Source organism: Sinocyclocheilus rhinocerous, unplaced genomic scaffold (genome assembly GCF_001515625.1).
Source record: "Sinocyclocheilus rhinocerous isolate Xijiao unplaced genomic scaffold, SAMN03320098_v1.1 scaffold173, whole genome shotgun sequence".
NCBI classification, from domain to species: Eukaryota; Metazoa; Chordata; class Actinopteri; order Cypriniformes; family Cyprinidae; genus Sinocyclocheilus; species Sinocyclocheilus rhinocerous.
In genome coordinates this window covers 410501-423497 of record NW_015645056.1, presented here as the reverse complement: position 1 = coordinate 423497, position 12997 = coordinate 410501, and the positions used below count along the sequence as shown (strand labels likewise).

At 35.0% G+C, this 12997-nt stretch overlaps 1 protein-coding gene across 1 annotated transcript in view; it reads right to left on the bottom strand.

The window, feature by feature from the left end:
- Positions 1–12997, bottom strand: part of adgrl2b.1 (adhesion G protein-coupled receptor L2b, tandem duplicate 1) — a 110449-nt gene that overhangs the window by 76282 nt on the left and 21170 nt on the right. The window contains exon 2 of the mRNA XM_016508246.1: positions 9052–9255. Coding sequence (XP_016363732.1) covers positions 9052–9127 — 76 coding nt within the window. The 5' untranslated portion in view covers positions 9128–9255. The remainder of the gene's footprint in view (positions 1–9051; positions 9256–12997) is intronic.

Sequence of the window (12997 nt, the reverse complement as noted above, 5' to 3'; positions counted from 1 at the left end):
TAAACAAATACATTTTGTTGTCTGCATCACATAACTAGCTCCATATGGTACATGGTAAACTTGCTCATTAGCTCACCTGGTACAGTATAGAGCGCAACAGTCAGGTTTCAGAAGTAAAAACTCCATTCACTTTCTCCACTGGGAAATACATTTTTAACATTAACTGATAAACCTTAAAAGACAGAGCTGTTGTGAGCTCTGAGGTTGTGAATCGATTGTATTTGCTTTTGTTGAACCCATCTGATCGCATTAATTCACCATTTTTTTTTAAATGATTGTATTTAATACTGGAATTCGTGGTGAAAAACTACATTACCCATGATGCTGTACAGAAAATTCCACCAATCAGAGTCTCACAGCGAATGAGTGTGCCAAAAGAGATCTTTAGCTCCGCCCACTCCCATGAAGCAGAGCAATTTAGGTGTAGGGTTGGTGTAGGGTGATAGTATATACAGTTTGTACAGTATAAAAACCATTACGCCTATGGAATGTCCCCACAATTCACAAAAACAAACCTGTGTGTGTGTGTGTATAAAATATCCTATTCAGGACAGTACTAAAAAAAAAGTAACATTTTGTATAATTCCTCTTATTTTTGGTCAAATATTTAACATTTGCTTGATTCTGCAAGATGTACAATACAAAGTACAATGTGTGCAAAAAAAATAAGTGCAGTAGTAGTGAGCTACTTAAGGAACCGAAGGGCAAAACTAAATCCTGACAGACAAAACCAGGTTCCAGGCTGTGACTAATCCACACCAGACCTGGAACACAGTGACTACCAGAGATGAAGAAACATGCGAGTATGGAAAAACACTCTGGGACGTGTTTGACAACAGGCATCTTTATCATTGAAGACACATTACTAACAACTATCTTGAAAAAAAATAAGTTTTGATAGACTATACTTACAAATATCAACAAATGAGTATTACAATACTCTGATATAATTATTATCAGTCAGAAGGATTATTTGTAACTGAATGCCTGTAAATTAATTGTTACTGAGTGCATCTGTAATGTTTATGGTCAATTCACATAGGATACGCAACATTAAGATGGGTGTCCCTACTGTCTACACAAATAAATATCTGTATGTTTCCTTGCAGGGAATGTTAAATATAATAATAGAGTATTTTTAGTGAATGTGCCTAACTTTGCAAAATGCCATATTTTTTAATTTAAAAATGCATCACTTACACTGTGTTTCTGGCAAGAAAGGTGTTCTTTTAAATCTGAGGTTTTTGTCGGAGTGTTGTCTCTCACACAAAAACATCTCAAGAGGGGAGCGGGAACAGCGCTTGAGAGGAGTGATTCAAATGCTTTAAACGAAGAGAGGGAAATCCTGTCGATTTGCTATAATACACAGTTTATCACTGACTCTGATGGCTAGCAGACGGAAGTTCATGGACCGGATACGTAACAACTGACTTTCAGAGTTCATTATAGTGTTTTTTGGTGTCACTCAGCCTGATGGTTTGGCAGTACTGGAACTAATTTCATTGGTTGGAAGCAATAATTGGTCAAATTTGACCTATCATCAAATTGGGCCTTTCACACTAAGTGTGATTAATATACGAACGCGAATATACGCAGCAATGATGTTCTTGAATCAATACAATAAAACCATATGGAGCTATTCACATTGTGCGCGATCAATCGCGGTGCGACAAAGCAAGTTTTTTTTCCAACCAGTGTGCCAATAATTATTATTAATTATTAATTATTTTCATTGGTTGGAAGCAATAATTGGTCAAATTTGGCCTATCATCAAATTGGGCCTTTCACACTAAGTAGGGCTGCTTAATTAATCAAATTTCTAATCGCGATTACAATTATGGATGCCACAATTACGTAATCGTTCAAAGCGGCAATTAATCGTTCAAAGTCCACTTATGTTATTCTGCACATTTAAGATGTTTTTTTCATTCTACATGTTATCTTAAGGGTTTTTCCATTGTTTTAGTTTTAGTATAACATTATAAAACCATTCATATTTTTACTTTTTAATAATTTAAAGAACGAACCAATCCGATGTATATTTGACATTTGAGGCTTAATACTATAGAAAAGCACTAAAGGTTTTTCAGTTAGAGTGTTTTCAGCTTGTTTAATTTCATATAAAAATACGGCATGCAGTTGCATCAATCAATGGTATAAACATCATTCAATGTAAATTGTGATAATCGTAATTAATAATCGCAAATACAATTTGTGATAATCGACAATTATGATTTTTGTCATAATCATGCAGCCCTAACACTAAGTGTGATTAATCGGTGCGAATATACGCAGCAATGATGTTCTTGAATCAAAACAACAAAACCCTATGGAGCTATTCACATTGTGCGCGATCAATCGCGGTGCGACAAAGCACTTTTTTTTTTTCCCCAACCAGTATGACAATAAAACAAGCTGAGCAATCAGATTGAGCTTTAGATCTCGTTCCCGGAGGTGCTGCTTTTGCATCAAAAGTGGTTTTGAAAACCAGTGCAAACTGTGATACATTGCGTAACGCTGCAAAAACACATTGTAAAGAGAAACCACTGATGCTCCACAGATGCAAACATAAGTACGTGCTGAAGCGTTCGCCAAATCGGTTTCGCTAATATCCTATTTTTGTAGCCTTAACTGAGTGTGCGTTTTTTCTTTAGTTTTGAGGCTTAGCACCCTCGTAGAACCAGGCCTGGCTTCTCTGGCTTTGTGTTTCTATGCGCCAACATTTAAATGATTCTTCTTCTCAGTGGTCAAGAACGATAGGTGGAACGATGGCAGCGCCACCTGTCATGCAGGCGTGAATTAGCCAAAAACAATCAATCGCTTTCATGTTCAGTGTGAAAGCATGATTCGTCTGTGATTCGCTTCACTTTATTGCATCGCACTCAGTGTGAAAGAGCCTTTAACCGTACGGAATTCAGTATTTACTCTACAATCTTCATCAATCTTGTAAAAAATCTATTTTGTTTAACTGTATAAGTCGTTTAACTGTTGATTTGCCATTACATGTACACATTGCTTTCACTTTTGCCTACTTTTGTCTATTTTAAGGTTAGGTTCTAGATTATCGATTAAGCTTAAGTCATTATGCATGTGTTAAAGTGATTTTAACTTGCACACCATTTTGGGTTCATTTTAACCCAGCAGCAATAGTTGATTTAACACAAACAAGAATTGGATTCGTATCTAGTTTCACCTACCAATGTTGACCTAAACCGTGTTGTTTTTAACCTAGCATTGGTTGTGCATTTGCAGATTGTTTTTTGCAAATATGAATTAGGTTATGAGATGAAGGACAACACAGAGGTGAATGAACAGCGCTGAAACTCATTTCATGACACTTGAATTTTGCGCTGTTATCTGACCTCATGCATAATGCAGTGCAGTGATTAGATGGAAATGAATAACGTGAAGAAACTCTTTATGCATATGCTTCAGCTTGGGTTTTTATCTGAAAACACTGGTAGTTTAAAAGTGTTCAGATTTAGCATTGAAAAGAAAATGTAAAATGTAAAAAAATAAGATTTGTAACTAAAAAAAAAACGAAAGAACTTGAAATCTAAGACTTATAACAGTAAAGAAAGCACTTTTATTTACACTTCCTTTTTTTTTTCCTGATTCAATTTAAAATAGTTTATTCCTGATATCTGTTGTTACACTGTTGTTAAACAAGCTAGGCACTCAATGATCTAAGACACTTCTTCAAGCAATTTGCTCTTTTCTCTTAAGTGTGTCCTTACAGAAGCCAATGTCTACCGAGTCATTTTTTGTTTGGCCTGTCATATTGGAATATAAAAATATGGCAGGCCTCTTTTCAAGACTGCCAGAGAAGGACCGCATGCTGTGCGCAAAGAATCAGGCCACAGAAATCAGGAAAGGATTTTGCTGAAGCTTACAGTGATGTAATACACTGTCCAGGGAGGAGCTCGAGTACGGTTTGAGGTCCAGCCGTGGTTTGCTGGAATCCAGCTCCTGATATTTCCCTCCGTCTGTCATGTACACAGATAAAAACAGACCAACATTGGCCTCACAATCTCAAATGAAGATTCATATAGCCACAAATCATCTGAAACAAATCTCTGCTTCCATGGACAAAGGATTACACTGAAAAAAAAAGATTTTCAAAGTTTCAATAAAGGTTATTGAAGTGCGTTTTACAAAAAAAAAAATCTAATTTAAATTCAAAATTTTGAGAGTTTCTTCCGGTTTTTTTTTAATGAGTAAAATTAAACAGTAATTTCTGAGTGAAAATTGTTGTTATACAGTTTTTTTTAGTGTACTGCCCTGAAATTATGACATCTTCAATAATGACGTCGTACTGAGTCGATCAATGCTCACTAGGGTTGCAAAAAGGTGGAAAATGTCCAGTATATTTCGGGAAACATTCCAGAAATTTTGGAAACTTTCCAGGATTTTTTTTGAATATTCCAGGAATTTTTGGAAAGTTTCCGGAAATTTACCGGATATTTGCCATGCCTTTGCAACCCTAATGCTCACATAAAAATATTAATACTAAGAGTTTTAAACTACAGATCTTAATTAGCATTAAAATCAATACATAAAATAAGCTTTGTTTTGACAGACAGAGACACAACCTAGAGTTATTTTCTCCAAATAAAAGGCAAAAACAAAAGCTAAATGTGACATTTTTGGGAGTTTGTGACATTTGTAAACTTTTTTTAAAGCTGCAGTCTGTAACTTGTTTTGGTTAAAAATGATCCGAAATCAATATTTGTGAGGATCCTGCAGGTGGAGGATCGTTTATAGCCTTTTCTCACAGCAGCTGGAATAATTAAATTGATCATTTTGATGGCGGATTGTAATCCAGAAAGGATTATGTGTTTATGAAACGCATGTGAATGAAATTAAATTATATTCCAGTTATAAATGTGCTTCTGATTACAGATAGCCTGGGATTACACAAGATTTGTATTTTAAAGAAAACCAGTTCGAAGGGAGCATAATTTGCATTTTGGATTAAAAGAATTTCTTAATGTGAAATTCATGACTGACTGCCACACATACTCTTCAGAACATTAGATTCATCCGCTAGGCTAATAATTTGCACTTTATACCTATTAAATATTAAAATGATGGTTTCCAAAATGCTGAATGGCTATAATTACTTATTTGATCCTCAGAAATTTAACAAAAAAAAATCAATTTAGTTGGAGCATCCGTATTAGAATTGATCAATACTTGATTACTATGAATTGATTACTTGAATACTATTCAATGGGTATTTAATCTTTATGATTAATCACAAATAATCCTGATTAATGTCTTATAATAATAATAATAGGCCAAATGACCTTTCACAGGCAATGACAGGTAAAGTGGGTTTTTCCAGCAGAGAGCTGAATCATAATGAAGCATATACTCATAATCCTCAAAGGATTACAGCAGTAATCTATAATAAGGCTCATCATAACACAGAGGAAGAATTTACAATTATTGGACGTGTTCCAGGAAATGAGATGGCTTTAAAACTAATTGTTCAGGCTTACTGTAGTTAAACTGAGTCAGTTCGATAAGTAGCCCAAATTACGTGCAAACTTTTAAAATGATCCCTAATCATTCAAAACGATATGGAACGCTGTCTGACTTTGTAGAAAGTCGATTTAAAAGTGACAGTTTTAGCCTTCACTGGCAGTAACTTCATGTCTTTCCACTCCAAACACAATCCGTTCACTAGCGCTCTCTCCCTGCTACTGACAACCGGCTTAGATACACATTTTCCCAGCTCTACTAACTGGAACAAACCTTTTTTAAATCAAATGAACTCACATTTCCATTCTGCAGAATTACATCAAATAAATAAATACAATTCAACCCAGTCTCATAAAAATACGTACCTCTGCGTACATTTCTGCAACACCGTTTTTACGTACCTTACTGCACGTTTCGCCGCAGTTTCAAAGAGAAATGTCCACTGAGTGGCGCTAAAACACGAGTTGTCACAACATAATACTGTTCAAGTAATTGTGCGAAAATTACGCTTTATTAATCGAAACTCTGTAAATCACACTCTGTGTGAAAATAATTTAAAAGGTGTCGGAGTTTTACTGCCTCTAGTGTTCATTTCTTTTGGAAACTGCAGTGATATGTACTTATTGGTACGTATTTTGCGTCTTGCAAAAATGTGCCCCCAGGTACGTATTTGCCATGAGACCGGGTAGAATATAATAGGGCACATAATTAACTCTCATAACACATTCAGGCCCAGTTTAACCCAGAAGAGATTTCTAAGAACGACGTAGTTTTTAGTTTGGGAACAAAACTTTGCAAATGCTTTAAGACTAGGGTTGCAAACTAAGGGGCAGAAGCTTTGCATCCTGGAAATTTCGGAAGCTTTCCAGAATTTTTTGGAAACCTTTAGAAAATGTTGTGGAAATCTAACAAAAATTTTCCACCCCTTTGCAACACTAGTTGAGACCCTCAATGTACACTTTTTTTGTTGCCAAAGATAATAAAGACACTAGTGTAAAAAGTAAATATATAGCCATGTACACACTGATGTGCTGATAAATTCAGTAATTCATGTGAGTGATAAAACGCATTCTAGAACAGAATTAACTCTGTTAGGGACTCTCTTTTGTATGTGCATTGCAAGAAAGTGACAGGGAAAGAGGTACAAATCTTTTGATTAATTTGCACATTTTAAGACACAGGTCTGTCACTCTTCACAGTTGGGAAAATAGCAAAGTAAAATTTAGTTAAGAATTTATTTATAAATTATGGATGTAATGAATCTTTGATCGGTAAACATATATATTTTATATGTTTATATGTTTATGATATAAAACCAAGATGTTTTTGGAGCTTGGTTATATAAATGCATTTTTTTTGTACTGAGGAGGGTGTTTTAATGGTACAGAGACCTCTTACATATCAAACAACCAGGGAAAATATGATTTCTCATGACCCTGTGAGATTACTCTTTACTGTAGTAAAATGCTGTGGTCTTAATTGCACCATTCTGTCTACTGGACTACTCAACAGATAAATCAAACCCAAACTCAGCTGAGGTTAATGGTGTTGAAAAGTTTGTTAAAAATAAATAAAAAATTGCTGTTTTTTTCAAGCGTCTCATATTTCCAGAAGAAACTCACAGAAATATGCGTCTCGCTGCTAGAAGATGAATGCCAGATGAAAACAAACATTGATGTACAAAGAGCTGAGTGCAGATCCAAACCTCCCAATTCCCAAAGTTATAAAAGATAAACCAAAATCAAAACATAAAAATTGACTAAGTGTCAGCTGATCAAAGCGGCACATTGTAGGGAAAGAAAAATTCTTCTAAACTCATCTTGGAAGGAAAAAAAACCTCCAATTGCCAAAAGTAGTAATAGTAGTTAGTACTAGTAGTCAGTTCACTAAAAGACCTGCGACATGCAAGGCATTTCTGGATAATCAACGTAAATGAATATACTAGAACATACATTAAAATCCAATCCAGATCATATAAGCAAAAAACCCATGTTGTTTTGAGAAACATTCCTTCGGGCCAGCTTTAGTGGCTGGAGATACGGCTTGTTTCAAAGATGAATGAGAGTGAGGCAAAGCCGTGTATAAGATGGATAAATCATATCTCTGGTGTGCTTGAAGACATCTTTCCCATGGAAATGCAGTGATAATTCATTATAGCTGTGTCATATATACATGATTCAGATATGAGCTAGCAAGCGCTAAAACAAAACAAAAGACAAGTGCAGCATGATACAGTTTCACACCAACTCAGACTCATCCAGACAATGGGACTATGAGAAATGTCACTCCATTGGACAATGTGCACAATATATGCAACACATGAGTTTGCAACTCCCAGAGTTTGTCAAATCAGCAAATCCAGTGAATTATCGCAACTGCAGGTCTAACATCTTCACAGATTGCATTCTGCAGTTTTCATCTTTTGGCTTTGCCAGGTTTATTCATAAAATATAATATAATATAATATAATATAATATAATATAATATAATATAATATAATATAATATAAATATAATATAATTAATATAATATAATATAATATAATATAATATAAAATAAAATGTTGGCTGCATCTCAATATGCATAATTCCCTACTATAAAGTAGGGCTGTATATGTCCAAATTCACAGTATTCATAAAACAGTAGGCTGACCTACTAATTCCCAGATGATACTGAAGAGCGCATCCAAATGACACTTTACTATCCTGTGAGGCCATGGGAGAGGATTTATGAATGACAGCAAAGTGACGCAACTGACCGGCAGATCACATGACAATAACAACATGAGGAATGTAGTTCAGCCGGATTACATTCATGCTACATAACAGTTGTGAAGCAATGACTTATTCAAAAGAAGCACCTACTCAGAGTATGCGAATGTTTTGATGTGATTTGAGTGATTTTGATTGTTTTTATTCAATTCTGTAGAGCAAAAACACACCTTTCTTTACAAAAGTACTTGACTATTTCTTTTCATCACACTAAAAACTTTTTTTTTTTTTCAAATTAAAGCTAGCTACTGAGGTAATAATAACTGTTCTTACCCCTCATGGAAAACACATTTTTGTTACATTAATTTTCTGTCTTTTATGACTTGACATTAAATATGACTTGACCTACACTGCAAAATGAATAATTTACATCATGTTCAAACCTCGTTGTTATAATGAAAGGATCCATGAGAGTTCAGATTTCTGGCGTTTTGTAAGAAAATATTGCTGCTGCAAATATAACATACATGAAATAACCCCCATATAGCATACATGAATCAGATCTATACAGGTGGAGCTGGGGAAGGTGGAGGGTTTCTGAAGCAAGCTGCAACTGCTACGGCGAGCACTAGTCAAATATTTGAATGTTGAGCAGCGAGCTCATTGGCTACCGATACAGGAGAGAACCAATCAGCTGTGCCATGTGATAATGATGTCATTAGGTCAGATTGAGTTAGACCTATCGGACTGCGCCATCTAGAGTTTCATGCCAGAACTCTGTATTTGTATGACATCTCTAAAAATGTCACTTTATGATTCCAGCAGGCTATAGCGTCTATAGAGATGGTCTTACCTTCTGAAGATTGTATGAAAATCACAGTTAACACAAGTCCATGCACCAGGGGACATTTCCACAGTGAAGTAGCCATTTTGGTTATTCAAGAGCGTCTCCAGATGCCAGACAATAGTTTAGATTGTAAAGAGGATCTAGACAGTATGCAGGCCACGCAGACATCAGCAATCTGCTGCTCTCCACCCTTCACCATTCATGCTCCATCTGAAAGCACATTAAAGACAAAATAATCAGCAGTGTGAATTGGGATCACCAAAATAGAAAACATATCACATGAACATCAAGATGTAAAAGCTCAAAACACTCCATGTCTGTGATCGGATTGATGTGTTAGTAAAGGGATTGATGGTTCAATTGGACTGAAAAGACCACAATCGTTCCGATTGGAGGAGGCGTATACCTGAAATAATCCAATCAAAAGGAAAAAATAAGCATGCAAATGTTTAAATCTGGCTATTTTCTCAATCCGATTCAAAAATACGCTACAGAGATGAAATATCTCATTCTGAAATCGCATGGGTCATTCTGTGTGAACTCAACCAGAGGTCCCCGGCTCAAATTTTTGATTTTGTCAATATTTTCTAAAGAAAGATAAACATGTATAGTGATGAAAGCCAAAATATTAAATGTCATGGATGTATATTTACTGAGCAATCCACTATTTTGAAGAGGGGGGTCAAAATGGCAATTCGAAGCCAAATTACAAGGGGGTAAAAATGACTTCAGAAAGATGGCAGCATCACAAAGTTATTTCTACAGAGAGATTGGTAGGTCTGTTAGGAAAATCTGTTGACTTTAGCAATCTTTGTTGCATTATGTGCCAATGGTGACAGTTCAAAAATGGGAAAAAGCACTTTTCAAGTTTTTTTTCTCCGAAGTTTGGATGCCTGTAACTCAAGTAGTATTAAAGATATCTTAATGCCCTTTTAGATGTTGCGTCTTAACAAACGTGTCTTTTGGCATCTTCATTTTTAAGGCCCTATATTGTTCAGTTCCAGAGATATTGGAATTTCAATATGGCTCCAGGAGTAAATTGTTAAATTGTACTCATTTTCAGTGGTCAAAAACCAAATGTTGGTCACTTTGCACACAGATGATCCTTATTTCTGTGGATAATGTGGAAATCAGAAATGTATCTTGTTTTCTTCAATCAAAACAATTGCATGGGACATACCTGTCCGAGTGCCATAAATATTGCGTGCATGTAACTCAAGAAGAATTAGACTCTGGTTGCTAATAAACGTTTCTTTTGAAATTGTCATTTTCAAGGCCATATTTCATTCAGTCACAGAGATACAGGGATCTCAATGCAGCTCCATATTCAGATTGTTAAAAAAAAAAAAAAATGTTGGTCATTGCATACAACTGATGGTTATTATATTTAAAGGGGAATATCTGAAAAATTTGATCTTGTTTCCCTCTATCAAAACAACTGCATAGAATTTGAAGGTCCCGCCCCTTTCTTTACACATTTACTATTTGGTAACAGTTTATCTTTATAGTCCACTTCAGACATTCTACTAGCTAGAAGTAATTTTGTAAGTACTTGTCAACGTATTCTACTAACACTAACCATAACCTAACAGTCTACTAATACTCTAATGAGAGTTAGTTGACAAAGTTACTTCCATAGTAGGGCTGCACGATTATGACAAAAACCACATTTGTCGATTATTCCTTTGAAATTGTAATTGCGATTATTAATTGCATTTATCACAATTTACATTGAATGATGTTTATACCATTGTTTGATGCAACTGCATGCCGTATTTTTATATGAAAATAAACAAGCTGAAAACACTAACTGAAAAACCTTTAGTGCTTTTCTATAGTATTAAGCCTTAAATGTCAAATATACATCGGATTGGTTTCTTCTTTAAATTATAAAAAAGTAAAAATATGAATGGTATTATAATGTTATACTAAAACTAAAACAATGGAAAAACCTTTAAGATGACATGTAGAAAGAAAAAAAACATCTTAAGCGTGCAGAATAACATAAGTGGACTTTGAACGATTAATTGCCGCTTTGAACGATTACATAACTGTGGCATCCATAATTGTAATCGCGATTAGAAATTCGATTAATTGTGCAGCCCTATTCCATGGTGAAGGAACCAGCCAGTGTAATTATGCTTTCCAAGTCGGTCACGCAACCTGCTGCAGAGACGAGAGGGCACGAAGCTAATCATAACCACCCAATGTATCTGATCCATTTGAATTCTACGCAGAATATTCTGTTTTAAATTGCATTGGAGGAGATCAAACATCTCCACCAGTTAAACAGCCTCTGCATTATAAACAGCACTGACAAGAAGAGCTAACACTGATGCCCAAACAACTCGCTTATCAAACTACACATCATAACCATTACTAAAAATGAGCACTGTTTAGATGTAGTAAGAGTTTTATTTCAAATCTAAAGAGAGAATCTATTAGACTCATTTTGATCAGGACTGTGGCTGTCACAAGCTATCGAATGCAGCTTTGCCAGGCTGTAAATGTAAATGAAACGCTGATATTTTTCAAAAAGGGACAAGCTCTTCGATGTCCCACCCTGACTTCGTGTTTCAATCAGAATTACATTAACACATCAAGGAAAACTGCGTGACAAGGAGTGAGCATTAAATGACTGCAAAGATAAATCTACTTGTAAAAACTGAGGATATGAGTAGGGTTGCAAAAAGGTGGTCCAGTTTCCAGTAAATTTCGGAAACATTCCAGAAATTTTGGAAACTTTCCTTGATTTTTTTTTGGGAATATTCCAGGAATTTTTGGAAAGTTTCCGGAAGTTTTCCACCCCTTTGCAACCCTAGATATGAGCAAAATTAAACATCCAACATCAGTGATACAGAAAAACATCATTACCAGCCAAAAAACGATATGGTTTACAGAAATAAATCTTGTCAAGCTTGTCAAATCACCTTGTCAACCAATACAACAGAGGCAAACAAACCAAAGAATAATGGAACACAAACTTGTTTTACTTTACGCAAGATGAAAGCACCCATCTCATATCAAACCATCTCATACCAAAATGTTTCTGAACTTCACTGAGTGTGAGAAAGGCTGGGAGACTGTAAATCAATCTCAATTACAAGCCAGATTTTTTTTTTTACACAAAGTGCTGCTTGTCTGTGCAAAACTCACAGCCAAAACACTAGACTGTTATGACTCAGAAGAAGAGGCTGTTTTACAAAACACCCTAATGCAGAATCATATCTTATCCGTTTTGTATCCAATGCCATTTCAGTTAGGATCGATCTCAATTTGGAATATACTATTTTAAAATGGTATTAAAAGAAGCATTTTGTGCACACAAAGGCTAAATATATTTCTTGAAAAATACAATATAAACTAATATTGTGAAACACCATTTTATCAATTTAAAAGATCTCTTTTCTATTGAAATATATTGTAAAATGTAATTTATTTCTGTGATCAAAGCTGTATTTTCAGCATCATTACTCCAGTCTTCAGTGTCACATGATCCTTCAGAAATCATTCTAATATGCTGATTTATTATCAGTGTTGGAAACAGTTGTGCTGCCGAATAGTTTTGTGAAAAGTGTGATACACTACCATTTAAAGGTTTGTGGTGAGAAAGATTAACTTTTATTGAAACAAGGATGCATTCAATTGAAATAAAGTGTCAGTAAAGATATTTATAATGTTACAAAAGATTTCCATTTCAAATAAATGCTGTTCCTTTGAACTTTCAATTAATCAAAGTATCCTGAAAAAAAATGAAGAGTTTGGTTCAAAAACACGATAAACGCCTTTTTTTTTTTTTTTATTGGGTTTCCGCCAAAATCAGTATTGTATCTGGTCGGTATTGAAAAGTCAATTTTAAATTTTACGCAAAATGCGATATCCGCCAAGTTTTTCTGTCATGTTTTCTCCCTTTCTTTCCAAACCGCGACAAACGCCTGTCTCCCTTCTCTGC